At 44.2% G+C, this 18,426-nt stretch overlaps 1 protein-coding gene across 2 annotated transcripts in view; it reads right to left on the bottom strand.

The window, feature by feature from the left end:
- Rarb (retinoic acid receptor beta) overlaps nt 1–13,488 on the bottom strand; it is a 134,072-nt gene extending 120,584 nt beyond the window's left edge. Inside the window, exon 1 of one of the 2 annotated variants that reach the window (XM_021181692.2) lies at nt 12,785–13,488. In XM_021181692.2, the coding sequence (XP_021037351.1) occupies nt 12,785–12,941 (157 nt within the window). In that variant the 5' untranslated portion in view covers nt 12,942–13,488. The remainder of the gene's footprint in view (nt 1–12,784) is intronic. The other variant, XM_029469077.2, reaches the window with a different exon arrangement.
- Nucleotides 13,489–18,426: the final 4,938 nt, after the last annotated feature.

Here is an 18,426-nt window from a genome sequence, read left to right as displayed (position 1 = left end):
ATGAACTAGGACATAGAGGGAGCTGAAGAGTAGAGTATAGCAATTAGAGTAACTGCTCATGTTGTCAAAGATGTATTGGTTTTGTGGTTTTTTGTTTTCTTTTCACTTGGGAGCACTTTTTCTGTGGGTTCTGAGGACCCCTGCCTGCTCTCCGCACACAGTAACTGGGGGTATGTTTTGTGGCCAGCAGAGTTCTGTTCTGTGCCCTCACACGGTGAAAAGCCTCACCATCCTTTCTGCCGCTTCTCGACACTGTGAGTTGGCTTTGTTTCCTCTTGCCCACAAACACTCTTCTCTAAGATGAAGAAGCAACAGCGCCTTACTCCTCAGTCCACTGCTTCCTCTAAGTAGCAGCTCACAATGAGCCTCCTAAACGCTGTAATCCTGGCGACTGTCTCAGTTTAGCAAAGATCAATCACAATGAAGACACCAAGGCAGGAAGTAAACCTGGGTCAAGTTTCTCCTAATTTATCTTTTAGCTTTATTTCTCTTTTCTTTCTTCACACTTTCTAGAGATGGGTGAGAGAGGAGGAGGTAGGAAATGGTAGGATTTTAGAGAACAGGAAAAGCCACGAGGAAATCTACGCTGCCACCAATGGGTGTGCCCCGAGCCAGATGAAACTGCCTCCTATTTCTGAACATTCCCAGATATCCATAAGGGCTTGTTGTGGAAGCTAGCAGGAACTGCATCAGCTTTGCAACAGCCTTGCTATCACTTCTGTTTCAAGTAACCATCAAATACCTAAACAACCAAAAAGCAGAGACCACCTGAAGTAGTCTGCAATTCAAATTCATTTCCACGGAACCACACCTAACATAGTTCTGAGCATCTATCATGTGTCAGGTCCTGGGTTACAAACAAGGCACATAGGCTGTATTCAGGAGGAAACGCCTATAGAGCTTTGCACAAACAAATAGGGGCTTCCATGGAGTCCTGCTCACTCTCTGCTTCCTTGAAGTTTGCTGCGATGTCCAAACTGATAGTTGAAGTAGTGTGAAGATGTTGGAATAGTGTGTCCACTGCAAACCCAGGGCAGGTATGGACACATTGTTTGCTCCCATGATACAGCTGTCAGAGGAATCACTAGGTTCTCTGCATTGTTAGGGAGAAGCCCTCACCGTGCTCAGAGAATAGTTCTTCTCTGAGGGAAAAGCAATTCAACATTTGACTGAGCTTCCAGCTCTGCAACTCTGTTTACATTCTCCTGTGGTCTGTTTGCCATCTACTTAAAAAGATAATTAGAGCTTGCTAATAGTGGAGAGAAACAAAGACTGAAGACGCTGGAGGGAAAAGAGAGGCAAACAGGCAAAATAAGAGCTGAGGCAGAGTTGCGTGGCCTCACTAGGCCACATGGCTATTGAAGGTTAAATTAATTATGATAAAATAGTATCTATATATCATGGGCTCAAGAGCCATGTGTGACTTTCATCGATTGTATCAGACCATGTATGTTCTCATATTGTTTCTACGTTGGTATGAGATGTACAAAAGGAAGGGAGTCTAAACATCTCCATGGCTCCATGGCATACAGTTAACTGAGTGTTCATAGTGGATCAAGAAAGATAACAGGCCTGATAAAACAGAGACACTGTCTGATCTCAGAGATCTCCTAGTGCAGAAACACTCACACACCCGCCCATGCATGCACACACATACACATATGCACAAGGGCACACACCTGTACATACTAAAGGAAGCAAACAGACACGGGAAACACATCTAAGAGCAGATGAGGCAGTAGCACCCAGCTGTCAACTGAAAACACTTTCAACTTTCTGAACTTAACTTTTCACACTAAGACACTGGGAACATGCTCTGTTTAATGAGAAGTGTATATTGCTCCTGTTGGTTTTTGTCAACTTGACACAAACTAGAGTCACCAGGCAAGAAGGGAACCTCAATTGAGGAATTGCCTCTATTTTAATTGGCCTGTGGGCAGGTCTGTGGAGCATTTCCTCAATGAATGATTGATGTGGGAGGGCCCAGCCCACTGTGGGCAGTGTCATCTCTAGGCAAATGGGCTTGGAGTGTAGTAGCTGAACAAACCAGTATCCTATGGCTTCTGCCTCTGCTCTTGCTTGGGTTCCTGTCCTGACTTCTGTCAATGGTAGGTAAGAGTGTGTAAGCCAAATAAACCCTTTCCACTCTAAGTTGCTTTCAGTCAGTGTTTACCAAAGCAGACATACGCCCATATTCTCTTCCTTAAATCTTTGATTAAGACTTTGACCTTGATCTTGTATGGTAAACATCACAGATCAATTTCCCAGATGAAGAGGTGAGGCAGCTTGGAGATTAAGCTCCCAGAACACAGGCAGTAGGTGGAGGATCGTGCTCCTGAGGCTGCTGTGACACATGGGTCATGAGGTCATCCACCTTCACACATGAAACACCCACATCTGGGGCCACCATGTGACTTCCAACAAAGTGTATTTGAACTGTATCTAAAATCACTGAATTAAGAAGAGAATCTTAACAGCCAGCAATAATCATTATGATTATTGTAATTTTGACCAAAAAATGATGGTTAACTAAGTTTGGGATCCTCTATACTCAATGGGTACTTCAAGAAGGTAGCAGATAGCAAAGACCATTCAGTTTCACCATCTCATGGATTGCTTCCATTTCCTCTTCCCTCCTCTCTCATCTACTCCACTTTCCACTCTCCCTCCCCTCCTCTCCCCTCCCCTCCCTTTTCCTCCCCTCCTTTTCCCTCCCCTCCCCTCCCCCCTTCCTCCTACTCCTCTCTTACCCTTATTTTCCTTTTGGAAACGGAAGGCGCTGCTTAAGGCAGCCCCTTGCACAAGCCACTAACACACACATACAGACGAGAGTGGTGCGAAAAGCTGCATCTCCTGTCGCTTAGATGCTCAGGAACCTCAGCAATGACCTCGCAGTCAGCCCAGCCTCAGGACCCTTGGCAGTGAGAAGGAGCACAGCCCACAACCAACAGGATGTGAGAACAAAGAGGCTAAAGTGGAACGGTTCCTCATGGTTCCGGCAGTTTCCTTCACGGTCTAGGACGCCATCATTTATATTAGAGAAAATAATGTAATCAGAGGAAATCATGTGAGCTGCAATTCTGTGGTGTTCCAGGCTTCCCATCCCACTCCTAACACTCCTGGGGGCCTTACTTGACATTAAGGCATAAAGCATTTTGCAGGAACTGTCTACTCAGTAGACAGTGATGATAGTCTAATGGCAGAGGGTAAAGACCTGCAAGGGAAAACTGTGGAAGAACAAATCAGCTTGGTGGGATTGTCATCCAGGCTCACAGTTTGCTGTGTGACCTCAGTCATACTGCTTGCCTACTCTGAACTTCTATTTTCTCATCTATATAATGTAGGTAACAACATAGTCTGTGGAGGATTAACTAAATCTATATACAGTCAGCAATATAGAATTCTGTTAAATATATAAGGAGCCAAAAGGAAAACTCCTGAAAGTCATGGATTGTATGTCAGAATGCAGTACTCCCTTCCTGCTGTGTAGCACACATGCTTCAATGTTGTGCAGACTAATGATCATTGGACACTCTTGCTACCCACCACGAAGGGGTAGATTTACTGACTATTGTCTAGCCCTGTCACTGGTTAAACACCAGAAGAGTAAAGGAAATGCAAGGCCACTCTGAGTCTTTAAGAGACACTTCAGCTTGCCCATCTTGGAAGCCTGGCTCTTGGGTTATGAGAAGCCTCCCTATCATACCCCTGCCTGGTCTTCCCGACACCAGCCCTAGCCTAGGTCTCCTCCAGTAGTTAACAAACACATGGCCCTTGGAGGTAGCTTTCCTGATTCTGGATGCCACTGTCCCAGATGATCCCACATTGAGTTTAGTGGAAGGACTGACCAGCTAAGTTCATCCACGGGATGGCTAGATAACAAAGTGTTGGGACACTTAGTTTTAGGATGGTATGTTGCAGGACAGTTAAGTCATAGGAACAATCATGAAGAATGAGACATTTCCAAGAGTCAAAGTAAACTCAACTCACCCCCAAGGAACACGATTATGCCCTAGATGCTCCAGCAATGTCCACAAAGAAGGGAGGTGGAGGATGTGCATCACCTAATCATTCAGGGTAGACTTTGTCTTCTTTTTTCCAAGTTTAATCATGAGCCTCTACTGTGATAAAATGGATAAGTCTCTTTATCCCCAACTGTGGCTCTCAGGGACTCCATCATCAATCTTAGATTTAAAATTCCAGAGACATGCTTATGTAATGAGGTGTGTGTCACAGACACACCCTAGTTTCTTCTAAGTTTGGAGGGAGCAGAGACAGTGGCTAAAGGTTCCCAATACCCTCAGAGATCAACTCAAGGCACCTAACACATGACAGACACCCAAGAGTCTGAGCTGACAGGAGCTCTGCAGGATCTAACCCATGGACCCATGGAGAGATGATCAGGATATGCAGGTGCCACCACGACTGCGAGGACCATGTTAACTGTACAAGGGACAAGGCTTACTTGTCAGTGTCAGTAATGTGTGCAAATCTGAAACTTTGGTAAATGGCTGCCTCTGAATCAGGACCAGAGAACTGCCCAACCTTTGACAAGCAGGAAGGACTGTCATCTATGTGAGGAGCAACAGACAGTGGCAAAGGGATAAAGTAAAAATGAGTCCCAAAAGTAGCACCTGCTGTTCACCAGCATGCCCCTGCCACAGGCAACACACCAAACTCAGTCAAGAACACACAATCAGAGACCTCTGGATGTTCCCAAGAACAGAATCTTATTTTACACGTTTGCCAATCTTTCCACAGATCCTGCATGACAAACATGATTGTCTCCATTTCATAGCTGCAGAAATCGAGCTCACATTAAATCAAGCTATTTCTGATATCTCAGAACATTGGACAGATGTGGGGAGGAGATGTAAGGAAAGGTAGCTGTGCCTGGCAGCCAGGAGTCAGCCCTGAGTACAGCAGGGCAGCTCTCACAGCCTCTGCCTGATGGAAATCCTTCTCCTCTCACTCTATAAGGCCTACCACTCACAGGCAAATCAGCACAGCTCCTCTGTATACTCCTACTTGCCAATCCAGACTTCTCATCTCCAGTTCCTATTGTTTCCTCTGATAAGCAGGGCCCCAGTGAACAATTAAAGCTTTCAATAAATAATCTCTAAGCACATTCATTTGATTGACTGTTATTTGATACAGCCGTTAGTTTCAATGGGGCAGTTAATATTGACCACATAAAGTACTCCAGACAAACATGAAACAGCTTCAGAACTCCATGCATTATTACCCTTTATCTGCCAGTCATCCGGGCTACTTATAATGGTCATGGAATTTAAAAATCAATAATAACAATTAGTGTTCTGCACACCCAAACAGATGAATCATGTGAAATGTGTTTTCATATAAAAATCAAAGGGGAAACAAGCCTGGAACACAGAGAAGGCTCTTTGAATCCCCAGTGCCTACTTGGCGAGATACCTTCATTGGAGCCTTCTGGTCAGGTAGCTAGACTCAAACAAGAGTGTTCAGGGCTAAATGTAGCTACACGCACAGGAACACAGAATGTCTCACAAGATGAACATGATCAAAGGAGCGCTAACAAACACTAAAATTAATGGAACTGGTAATTTACTTCCTCAGAGACGCGTGGCTAGCTACCTTTCAGTTGGTAGGCATTGATGGCGATTATTTTGCTGAGAAATGGCAACAGCAGTATTTCAGCTTCACACACTGCCACTGCGATGTCTAGATAATTAAAATTCAAAGCAATGGGGAAACATCTCATCCCGAAGCTGTAAGCAGCACGATACACGAAGCCATCCATTCCAAAGACTTGTTTTTCATCAATTATTTGTTACTTTTCTGATGTAAATATAAGAAGGACTAATTAAAATGTATGACTTTTATACAGCTTGTTATTAAAGCCAATGAAAGCATTCTGAGGACCATAATAAAATAATTACGTGTGCCTTTAAGAATTCCCTTCGCAATACATGGTGGTACTGAGTGAAATGAAAACCTCGGAAACTGTATTTTGAAGCCTCCATTTCCATTTTAGCTAATTATCCCCACAAGCTTTGCAATAGACCAGACCCTAAAAAATCATCTGAAGCTAAAAGGATCTTCAGACTGTCATCAGCCTTTTCACAATTACGGACTTTGATGGCATAAAAAAGGCCGTAGCTGTGGCAACATTTAATATTTTTGAGGACATGAAATTATTATATTGCTGCTTCATCTGTCCTGGAAATGGAAAGAAAATTGGGAAAAATGAGATCCCATTCTCCTTTCCCCAGTTAACCTCTGCACTTGTTTAGTCTTACCTGCAGTATTTTGAATTTGGCAAAGTTTTCATTTGTGGAAAACAGTAGTTAATACAGAGCAGCAAAAACCACCGTTCTAGTTTTGTTTTGTCTTTAGAAAGGGACTTACATAGTTCAGTCCAGTCAAGTGCACTGGTCCTGACTTCCTGATGCTTCATCTTTCACCTCCAGACCTAAATTACAGAAGGGTACCACCAAGCTCATCAGAAAAACAAGCTTCTCCCTCACACCCCAAGACCGGGTCAATTTAGGGAAATAAGTCCAGATTAAACTTTGCAAAGCTGTGATTTTTAAAGACAAGTGTAAGCTTAGAGAGCAGGATGAAACCTTTCATTTGAGCCTCTCTACCTCTCAAGACAGACCCTTGGGAAGTGAATAACGTGGGTTTCAAGTGAAAAGGAAAATGGATGTGGCAGAAAACAGACTTAGGGTCTGGCAGTGAACAAATCGGTCATGTGATGCCGAGCAGGGTGGAAAATTTGGGCTGAAGAAGCTAAATGGGGGCTGCAGGGATTGGCCCTAACAGCGAGGAACTGGCAGGGTTTGTGGGTGGTTGGTACCCACTGATTGCTGGACTTTGTTAGAAGGCAAAGAACCCCACAGCTGGCAGCTGAGGAAGGGGCACCCACTACAAAGTTGTAAAATTGTGTCTCAGAAGACATTTATTAAAATACTCATTTTCTATAAAATTATTTTGGTATTCCTGTGGCTTGTTAGAGCCAAGATTGCTTACCATGACTGTTTTCTTTTTTTTTTTTTTCCAGTTTAAAAAGTTTAATCTTTATTCATAACAAAGGTAGCACACTACAGATGTTCAAACCTCAGACAGCACATAATTTGTATCAATTCATGACTGTTTTCAATCTGAGATTTCTTTCTCCCCTCTCTGGGTGGGATCTCTCCTTTTGAGGCCCTGAAAGCCTGAATTCCTGAGGCTCATCTGGTAGGGATGATAGGTCTGACATCACTTTCTATAATCCTAGTCTTTTTCTGTGTAATCCAGAGTCCTACCCAACTCACCCCTTTGCAGCTCTGCACCTAATGAGGCTGGAGAGCAAGCAAATCCACAGTCCCGTGCCTGCCTGAACCTGACTGAGACAGGCAGAAAGACCCAGATGTCACAGTTCCTGCTCTTGGTAGTCAGAACTTTTAACCCTCTCGTTTAAAGAGGCTTGAGTAGGATGGGATTCCGATCTCACATCAACTTTGTTTTCTTTAATTTGTGTTTGAGACAAGATCTCTATATGACCTTGGCTGGACTGTGCAGCTCACTATGTAAACCAGGCAGGCCTTGAACTCGGAGATCTGCCTGCTTGTATCTCCCACGTGCTAGGATTAAAGGCATGAACCACCATACCCAGTAGATCTTACGGATAACGCAGGAAGCCAGTCATGAAAAGAGGATTCAAAGCAGCAGACTGACTGCTGATGTCACAAGATCTTGGGGTGGGGTGGGGGTAGGGAGGTTATCAAGCGTCCTGCTTGGCTGGAGGTACTTAGATGAAGCCACTTTCAGACAAGATCCTGATCTATTTAAAACCTGAGGTGACCATCCTCCTTCCTCCAACACCTCAAACCTCAACTTTTTAAAGGCCAGGGAAGGGTTCTTTCAGATGTCTTTGTAACCATTCAGATTAATTCCATGCCCCTCCCCCAACCCACCTCAGCTCATACTGAAGTGGAGCCTCGCTGAGCCTATCAATCTTGCAAGGCCAGCCTTCTATTTACACATCTACAATTGGCTATGAAAGGAATCTGTGCTTGGAAGAATGACCCAGAAGCACAAGATGATCCCCAGGAATAATGGAAAAATTAAGTTGTGAGCTCTCCACTTACATTGCCACGGAATCGCAAGGCTCTCTGTGCCACCCGTAGGTTCAAGGGGCAACCTAGACGATGTTGTAATGGTGAACTATCTGGTATATTTCAGTGATTGACGTGGAACTGTGACGTAACATGTGAAATGGAGGTTTTCTAGAAACGCAGAGATAACCAGCCTCTGAAAGGCAACATTGGACATCAATATCTTGGCAAAGGTTTCCAGCCTACGTTTTTCTGATTAACCTTCATCAAAAACTCCCATATCTGAAATAATCTATTTAATTGATAGTTAGCTGAATTTATATTAGAACATTTAAAGCACTAAAATGCCATTTAAGGATGAATTTATTGGCACTTACATGTAGCTCACACTCTGAAGGAGAGTCTCTTCAAGAGCTTCTAAATGAGTGATTCTCAGCCTTCCTAATGCTGCAATCCTTTAATAAAGTTCCTCATGTTGGGGTGATCCCCAACCATAAAATCATTTTCATTGCTACTTCATAACTGTAATTTTGCTACTATTATGAATTATATAAAAATGTTTTCTGATGGTCTTAGGCAACCCCTGTGAAAGGGTCATTTGCCCCATAGGTGTCGAGACCCACAGGTTGAGAACCCATGTTTTAAATGCCCCACAGCTTTTGCTGTTAAGCCCTGAGCAGCGATGTAAAAAAGAGTTTCATGCTTCGACTGTCAGAGTTTTCCATTTCCAATTTTCCTCACTGACACCAACTTCCTAATTAAAAGCTGTCCAGACCTTTTCTTCAAAATTCTTTTTTAATTTAAAGAATGATAAATCTAAGAGTAGAATTGACAATCTTCATCATTTATCATGTATTTCGTCTGTGGAGGAAAGTGAACGGCCTTGCTTAATATGTAAAAGAGAAAACAGTAAGATTTTCTTTCTTTTTTAGCTATGGCCCTGCTTAATGGGTTGATGGGGGAAAAGTGTGTGAAATCTAAAGACTATAGTTGTATTCTTGTGATTCATCAGAAAACAAAGACAAAAATGGAAGTGTCAAACCAGGACGGTCCTTGCTGGTTCTGGATGGTCCAAAATGAAAAGGAGACCCCTCCTTATGCCAGCCAACCCAGCAGAAGCTGACAGTCTAGTCACTTACCTAGTAAGAAAACAAGGACACAGCCCATGCCAGGCTTTCTGTTCCTACTTGACAGTTGATTCAAACCAGAGGGGCTAATCTGGTCCAAACTAACAGTTTACAGTTAAGAAGATGCGGGGCACCGCCCCTCCGTGACTTGGTTTGGGGCTTTGGAATTCACCCTTTTCTGGCAATAAAATTTAATCGCTGCTTTTCTGTTTCCCCTGTTCTAATTTGCAAACTCACCCATTTATCTGGAAATTGACAGATTTCTATTCTCTCTCTCTCTCTCTCTCTCTCTCTCTCTCTACTGGGAAAGAAAACTTTGTTCATCTTTTGTTTTTGAAGTGACCCTGTGGTGCACTCTCTCTAAGATTTCAGAAGTCCCCGCTCTCCTCTTCTTTCTGACACTGTCACTAAGTCATGTGGCTGAACAGCAGAAAATTATGTCCTACTTTAGAAAAACAAGTGGCCCTTTTTACTGAAATATTTATTCAAAACGCCACTCAGTTCACATGGCGGCTGTCGGTCTTCATTGAGTCTTTCTCAGAAGGTAACTTTGATTTTGCCACTTTGATCTCACGAGGAGACGACTTCGATTCTACTTAATGCTTCAAACCCAGAGCCCAGCGCTTTAAGAGGAGAACTTTTCTTCCTTAATCACACATTGCTAACTGTTCATTTTTTAAAAATTTCTTCTGAATGGGCAAACCCCCATGCAAAAAGACTTTTTTCTCCCCTCTTTTGATGTGTGGAAAAGGGAGAACATGGGGAAAGGAGCCAAAATGTTGCCACTCTCATGACTTCATCAAAAGCAACTATATCTAGATTTTTTTAAATAATGAGGTTTAATCCGTGCCCATAAAGCAATTAATTCCGGAAACCGTCTGGAGTTACCTAAAAACAAGAGAATCCAGGAGGTATCTGAATAGACCCTTGGTGACCCAGATGGAGCCGTGCAGGGCCGTCTTTTTGTTATTTACATTCCCTTAGTGGCCCCTAATCCTGATTTCCAATATTTATACCAAACAATCCACAGGCCCTACCACAACCAACAGCTGGTTGGCATATCAATTTTCTGTCTTTCAAATTAAAAGAAAAATAGAGTATTCTAACACTTGACAAAGTGAGGCTCTGGGGTCAATATGTTCAAAGGTTTTAAATACACACAGACACATGGACTCGCACAAGTGCACACACACACACACACACACACACACACACACACACAACCTGCATAAGCTTCCAAAGTTGGAGATAGTTTTGTGGAATTCAGTCCCAGGCTTTCTTTCCTCTCTGCCCCACTGTTTCTTCTGTATTAAGAGCAAAGTTGAGCTGCACCTTTTCAAAACAGCCATTAGGTAAAATGGAAAACTAAGTCCACAGGATTTAAGCTGTTACTTATGCAAAGGTAGTTCACAAGGCTTTCCTTTCAAAAGCCCAACACTGTAAGACTCGGATACTTACTAGAATTTCTTTTGAAAGAATGTTTTAGTTATCCTTAATCTCTGGAATCAACAGAAAGAACTGGGATTCCTTGGTTTGAGGACAACAGAGCCAGTCTGAGCCAGTCTGCGGGGTACCAGCAATATTGACACTTGACTCGGTTCAGCTCTAGGTTTGGAGTATGAGTTGAAACCCTAGCTGAAGCTGACCACAATGAGCCCTGATTGCCTTGCTTACAAAAACAAGACACTGGAATTCCTGAAACCCTTTTGTCAAATGCTTTTATTTACTTTGTCTAAAGCAGGTTTCTTTGATTAGCTAAACCTTGGTGCTATCCACAGTTTTTGCTTATCAGCTCGCCCTAGGCGAGTGACAGTCAGCTCAGCTCTCCCCAGATAAAGCAAATCCCTTGTTTAACTTTATCAAAAGCAAACAAAGCTTTTCCCTCCACTCTTGAAACCTAATAGGTAAGAAGGGTAATTGCAAAAGGGAGAATTTCTATAAGTAACTCCGCTCCACAGAATCTCTTTCCAAGACAGTTCTTCCCTTCTATAAAAATGTTTCAGGACAATCCTCTCTAATAAGTCAAAGTTTCCTAGTGCGCAGTCCCCAGAATCTCAACTAGAACATTGGCATCAATTTAATTGCTATGGAAAGGAGGTTTTGAGGACATGCTAGTGACTGGAAAATATTTTCTAATGCTAAGGTTTTTTGCCTTTTCCAAAAAGAAAATGAGTAACAAAGAGGAGAGGATATTTGGGGAGCCGATGACTATTAAGGCATTTCCTGGAGCGATCAATATTCTGTGTGGCTACATGGGGCTCTGTGAATATTAAGTTGGATGGCAAGGCCTTTGGCATCAAATGGTTAATGGTTTTCCAACTCCAAACCTGTTGATTTGCTGGCCCAAGAAGTAAGTTTTTTTTGTTTGTTTGTTTTTTGTTTTTTTCCTTGTCCTTTTTCCTAAGAAAAAGTTTCAGAGAGTCAGCTGACAAGCTGCTCCTCCTCTACTTTGCCTTTTGCCTCTCTCTTTAGACAAGTCACCTTGTTGTTAGGAAAACTCAATTTCTCCCAGTTAAACTTTGACCGCTTTGTAAACAAGGATTTAAAATGTCATTTTCAGGCTAATGCTCCAATGAATTGTCAAATCAAGTACTAAAAACATTTTGATAGATAGATGAGCCATTTATCTAAATCACTGTCAGGTTGGCGAAGCATCCTGCAGGCTCCCACTACCATCAGCTCTATGTAAGATTTCCCAGGACGCCTGGTCACTTCTCAGGCCTGCAGCTAAGCTACTGTTGACCGATGAAGCTGAAGCACCATGTCAGCATCAGATAACCAAACAGTCAATATTGTTTTTGAAAACGAGGCTACCCCATTTAGATTTCTTTTCCTTTAACTGAAGTCCAGGCTCTTGACTGAATTGTAAGGTATGGAAATAATGAATGGCCAGCCTGAGGGGTGTTGGTGGCCAGGAGTAACCTAGCAAAGCAGAAACTTCTTAGACCAACAAAGTAACTCGGAGAGATGGCAGTGGGGTCATAGCTAAGACAAATTGCCTTTTCTCGGTGAAGGGAAGGAGGGAGGCAGCATCTTGCGCCATCCTGCCCGGTACATTATGAACTCTGATTAACCGCCTTCACACGGTTGCATTCCTTGAAGAGACCATGTCATATTTTAATTACTTTGCACTGTTGAAATACATAAGGGGGAAGTGTTACTGAGCTCGTGGCTAATCCCAGCAAAGTTAAGTCCCCTCTCTACACAAATTGCATGTAATATCAGATTGCGCTACTTGAAGAATGTTCAAAGTCCGTGGTCACCTTCTGTTTTTCCCCTTCCTTCCGTAGTTATTTAAAAACAAACAAACAAACAAACAAAAACACCTATCTTCAAGAAAGAATAGGGTGGTAAGGGAGAACAGGGGCGCAGGAGGCGTTTCAAGAAACCTCTCTGAGGGAATTTCAACAGAGGGAATCTATATGCATGGCAGCCTATCACACCCCTTCAGCATTAAATCATTAAACCCTTTGTCTTGCCACCACTGCACTTTATTCCAGTGTCTTTATTGCATGCAAGAGAGACATTTATTTTTCCTTGGTAAAAGAAAGGGAAAAAAAATAATAAACCTACATTGAGCAGTATGCCGGTGCTGCCATTCGGCCTGGGTGAATCCACTGAGGCAGGCTTTGAGAGCCTTTTCCTGCAGCATGCAGGAGGAAGGGCTCGCGGTGTAGAAATCCAGGATCTGCCCGGGACTCACTGACAGAACATCCATACAGTCAAACATGATCTCTCCGCACCGCGCTCTGCAAAAGTGCTTATCCTCTAGGTGTGGAGGCGAGCCGCACAGAAAAGTCCACGAACTCCATCAAACTCTGCCCCTTTTTTGGCACGTAGGCTGTTGGTCTTTTTCCCAGCCCCGAATCATGAATTATGACAGACAAGCCAGCTAAAAGCCTGTAATTGATCCAAATGATCATTTACCATTTTCCAGGCTCGCTCGGCCGATCCAGCCAGGGCGGGGGTTCCCGCACCGATCCCAAGTTCTCCCTTCCAGGCGACGCCCGCGCAGGCCTCCGGGAGCGCGCGGGTCCTACCCTGCCGGTGCCCAGACGCTCCCTGCCCGGGTGGCTCGCGTCCTCTGCATCCCAGTCTTGTGGCCGCGGCGCACGGGAACTCTGGTCCCCCCCTTTGGCAAAGAATAGACCCTCCTGCCTCGGAGCAGCTCACTTCCTACCACTTCTGTCACACGGAATGAAAGATTGAATTGCCTAATATATGCGAGTGAACTTTCGGTGAACCCTTCCCGGGCTGCTAACCTTCAAATGACCCAACCAGTCTGACATCACCAACTCCCAGGATTCTCACAGCGCTTAAAAACTCCCAGCAGCCCTGCAAGAGCCTTCAGCCAGCGAGGCCGCGGCCAGCCGCGCGGTGCTCCCCATGGCTCAGCGTGCAAACAATGCCAGGAGCATAGGGAGGAGCGGGAGTGCGGCTGTGGTTTGCGCCTTTTCATCAGCCTGCCCTGGCAGGGAGACCCTCGCCCTCAGCTCGCCTCTGAAATTCCTCTCTGCTCTCCTGTTCCTGGCCAAGCCCTTGCAACTTAGGTATCTTTCCACTCCTGTAAAAGCACTCCGCAAGCCCCGAGTTGCCCATCAGGAGCCCCGCCACCGCTCGCAGAAGGAAGCCTCTCCGGCCGGGAAACTTTCCATTAAGCCTGCAGTCTTTTTTATTCCTTCTTCATATTATTATTATTATTATTATTATTATTATTATTATTATTATTATTTCCTCCCTTTTTCTCACTCTTTCAGGCTTTAGCTGAGCTCGCTGAAAGGATTGTCCTAGCTCCGGAGGGGAGAGAAAAGGCAGAAACACCTGGAGCAGTCACAGATTAGTTGCACCAAACTCTGTTTCTAATCTCACCTTTCTCTTCTTTCTATCCACCGCCCCACCCCCACCCCACCTCGGTGCCAATCGCGGTCTCACAAACTCAGAAAGTGAGAGGCAGAACAGAGAGACTGAGGGTTGTGTGTATGCATGTATATATGTATGTATATATGTATGTGTGTGTGTGTGAGAGAGAGACAGACAGACAGAGAGACAGAGAGAGACAGAGAGAATTTTAGATTCTGGTTTGCTGGTTGGTGAAAACAGTAACTGTCACTGGCCATCTGTGTGTCTAGGAAAATACTGATTTTTCTCTAGGACCCAGTTTTCTCATCTGTATACCATCCATAGAACGTAAATAACTACCTGTCACTTCTCAATAAATACACAAAAGGAATATTAGCAGTGTCTCAGCCTCCTGTTTCTAGCTGTGGGACTTTTGCCAAGGACATCCAGACCTTCCTGAGGCTACAGGGTTCAGCGGTTGGTAGACTTGTGCTCCGTCTGAACCCACGCCAATCCTCAGTCTATGCACAGACAGTATTGGTGGCCACTTTGTCAGGCACAGGTCCCCACACATAACTTAACGTGGAGTTTGAAAACTGGGTAAGTATGAGGGTTTTATAATTCTGAAAGCTAGACTTGGCTCAGACCACCCCTGTCCAATTATACCTGTTTAAAAAAATACAAACAAAAAACCTAATCTTCAGACAAGAGGATTTCTCTTTTCCTTTTTAAACTGGTTACACTGACTCAGCCTAGGGGAAGGAGCAGATTTTTTTTTTCAGTTGTTCTCAAAACCCAGAGGCAATTAATATAGATGTAGGCAAACAGCCAGCACTTTCAAAACGGGAAGCCACCTGCAGCTAGCTTCCAACTTCTCCATTGGAAAGAAGATGCTGGGCAGAGCCAGACTCTGCTTCCTTCTCTGTCAACCTGGGAATTCTCCCACAGAAGGCTGGCAAGGAAATGGGTGGGGAAGCCCCGACTCCTGTCTTCCTTTGTGGGCAATGCAGGGAAGGAAGGGCACCGACACACAGGGGAGCCTGTCAGGTACCCCCACCCTTGCTGAAATGCCCTTCTGACTAGTTTGCTGCTATTTGGCTGTCCTGGCACAGGATGGGAGCATGCTGCACACTCCTCCTTAGAGAGTGAGTGTCCCTAAGAAGGCCATCTATACCTGCAGCATAGGAAGCTCAGAGTGCTGAAGGGAGAGATCTCACTGGAAGTGCACACTGTTTTGCTCTCCTTTCTGTAGCGATTTTGTTAGAAACTTGTCAACTACAAAGACAACATTACAAAGTGACCACTTAACCCACCACCATTGAACAATTGTAAAGATACAAAAGGCTGGGCTATGTGTGACTTTCTGCTTGGCCCAAGAGACTTACTGCCCCTGAATGCTTCCTTGAGGTCCTGGGTTCCCTGAAAACAGAGTCACGAGCACCTAGTATTGGAGGTGGAGGAAAAGGTATGGGCAGAGGGGAGAGGAACTGAACAGAACTGAAATAAGTTAGAGGTGAGAAAGCTTGGCACCATGGCAGATACCTGTGTCTCAGGTGCCCTTTCTCCAGGAGGCTGCTGCACTTCCTTGTGGAAATTGCTAATAATGGTCCCAAAGTGCAGGGAGGCAGTGGTCATGGGAAAGAGAGGTTGAGCCCAGAAATGTCTTCCACAATATTCCTCCTTTGTGTGCCTGTGTGTTGCTAAAATTCCTTTTCTTCAGGAGACCTAAGCAATATTTAACCCTTCTCCTAAACCTATGGTTCCAAGGACAGAGGTCAGTATTACTAGAGGTCACTCTAAGGAACTTTGAGTTTACTGGGCTTCCTTACAAAGCATAATTGAAAAGTCACTTACAGGGCTGTGTGGGGGTGCTCCCTCCCCATCTAGGCACTCTTGGAAAATCTGTACTTCAGCAGAAAAGACAGCTTCCCCACAGCTATGTAGATGGAGACGACATTTCCCATATATTTAAGACCTTCCCCAGGCAATGGGCAATTAAGGCAGAGTTGCATACAACAGGTGGTGGGGGAAGATGTCACCCGCCCCAGTCTTTCCTGGAGCGGGGCAGTATTATCAACAAGCCCAGCTAGGATTACCCTTTGCAAGGGGACATAGCTGAACTCCCCAAGATAGCAGTTGCTTGGCTGACAGGATACAGTCTCTAGCAAGGCTCTTTGTGGTTGTGGTGTGGTGTGTGCTTGTGATTGGGGAATTTCTTTCTTTGCACAAGGATAATTTAGATTTATAATCACCTCGAGATTCTTTTAATTGTAGAGAAATGAACTTGATCAGTATTTAAATCTGCGTGGATGGGATATTATGGACTTCTTATAACGCAGTGGGACTCACTAGTCAGTGAGTCATTTCTCATCATGGATTAATTACACCATTGGCAGGGATTGAGGCTATTAGGAAGTGTTAATTCAAAAGCGGACTCAAGTTAGCCACATTTCTTATCATTTTTTGGTCAGTAAATCTTCTCCCACCTTTTGAAAACATGATTCTTCCCTGAAGTCTTTCTTTTAAATAGAAGTAAGGAAAGTACCAATGAACATACACTATAAGTATATGCTCATATATGATAGTGACTAATGAATATGGTAGAGTTAAACCTGAGCCAATGTGTTCACAGTGACGTGTAAAGGAGTGACATCACTGAGTCTGATTTACATAGCTAGAAAGAACCTTTCCCATGCCCTCCATGGACACCTGTTCTAACATGGTCACCTCTTCTATTTTCTCTATTTGATCAATGGTCTAAGGAACAACAAGAAAAACCAACCAAACAAAAATCCCCAAAAGTTTGAGAGTCAAATTCATTTTGTTTGAGAGTCACTGTGTACTTGTTTGCCAGTGTGACACAGCACATTTGAAAACCATGATCATAAAACAGGAATTTATAGCCAGAGTTCAGGATCTACATCCGTTTCTCTGGGTTTGAAGCAGCGATTACCCACTGGACAATGCTGAGTGAAACGCCATGCACCATGCTCAGCAAACATGTCAGAGCCAGAGAGTTTCCTGAAGAAAGAACCGTGTCTGAATGTGCGTAGACAGCTTGGCCACAGCTCCTCCTCCACGCCCTCATGAATGCTCAGCTGCTCCAGGTTCAAATGCACCCACATGGCCACAGCATGCACAATCCCACCTACACTGGGGCAGAGCATGCTGCTTTAAAAAGACACATCTAACTTTAAAAAAAAAAATTTAATGACTTTTTTTCCTCTTAGGGCATTCATGTCATGTTACTGTTGGGGGAATACTTGCCTGGATTTGATCCCCGGCACCACATAAATAGGGCATGGTGGCATACACCTGTAATCTTGGCACTTGGGACATAGAGGCAGGAGAGTAGGAAACCAAATTTATCCTCAGCTTCAAATAGACTTGGACTCTAGGTTGAGATACATGAGACCTTCTCACCAAAACAAAACCATGAAGTGTTTTCCTGTTAGTGACCTAAGCCCTCTTGTATTGGATTGTTCCCCTTTCAGTCGAGTTCTGTGGGCAGAGAAGACACTAGGGTTGTGTTAGAGCTCAGTGGTACAGGTGTGCCTAGCATCTCTTGGATTCCACATTCATCACTGAGAAAAACTGAAAAGACACCTATTGAGCAATACCTGCCTCTTCAGGGAAGCTGAGGCAGGAGTGTGGATAGTGCAAGACAGAACACCAGGGCTTGGCCTCCAGCCATGCTGGTTTTCATAGGCTTTGCCTGGCAACTCACCAAAGCCTCTGGCTAGTAGGCTGCTCTGAACACCTGCTGATGCACCAGAATGCATGCAAATGAATACTGTGTTTGCAACTATGTTAAATGGATTTTTTTTTTTTTTACACAACCTGGCTGTGGACTAGGACTGGCCCATGTCTGTACCCTTGTCTGTACCCTGGGTTTTCAGTATTTCAGAATTTAACTGAACTCTGTATCACCTTGTCTCTATTGGTCTAAGATTTAATACACACGAGGGCTTTTTTTTGTGTGTTTTGTTTACTCTTTTAGTCTTGGGCTGGGATGAAGCCCAAGGCCTGACATGCTGAAGAGTACACTGAATCATACCCTACACCCATACGTCAGGCACGCCGGGCAAGCACGGACCATGAACTTGCTTTTCACTGAAGTCCCATAATCCAGTTTTGTTAAGACCTTCAATTTTCTTCTTTTGAAGCATTTTTCAGTTCAATTTGTTCACGCCAGGAATCCTGTGGCATTTATTATGTCTTGGTCCAGGGTATTTACAATGTGCCATGCAGACTCATCTTTGTTTCTTGGCACAGTATCTTACTTCTCCTTACTTCTCAGTTCCCTCGCTGAGAAATTGCTCACTGCTTTTCCACCTTTGAAACACACACTCCAGCTGAGCACACTGGCACTGCCT

Source organism: Mus caroli, unplaced genomic scaffold (genome assembly GCF_978045245.1).
Source record: "Mus caroli unplaced genomic scaffold, Mus_caroli_1 scaffold_12, whole genome shotgun sequence".
Taxonomy (NCBI): Eukaryota; Metazoa; Chordata; class Mammalia; order Rodentia; family Muridae; genus Mus; species Mus caroli.
This window is presented reverse-complemented; position numbering and strand designations above follow the sequence as displayed.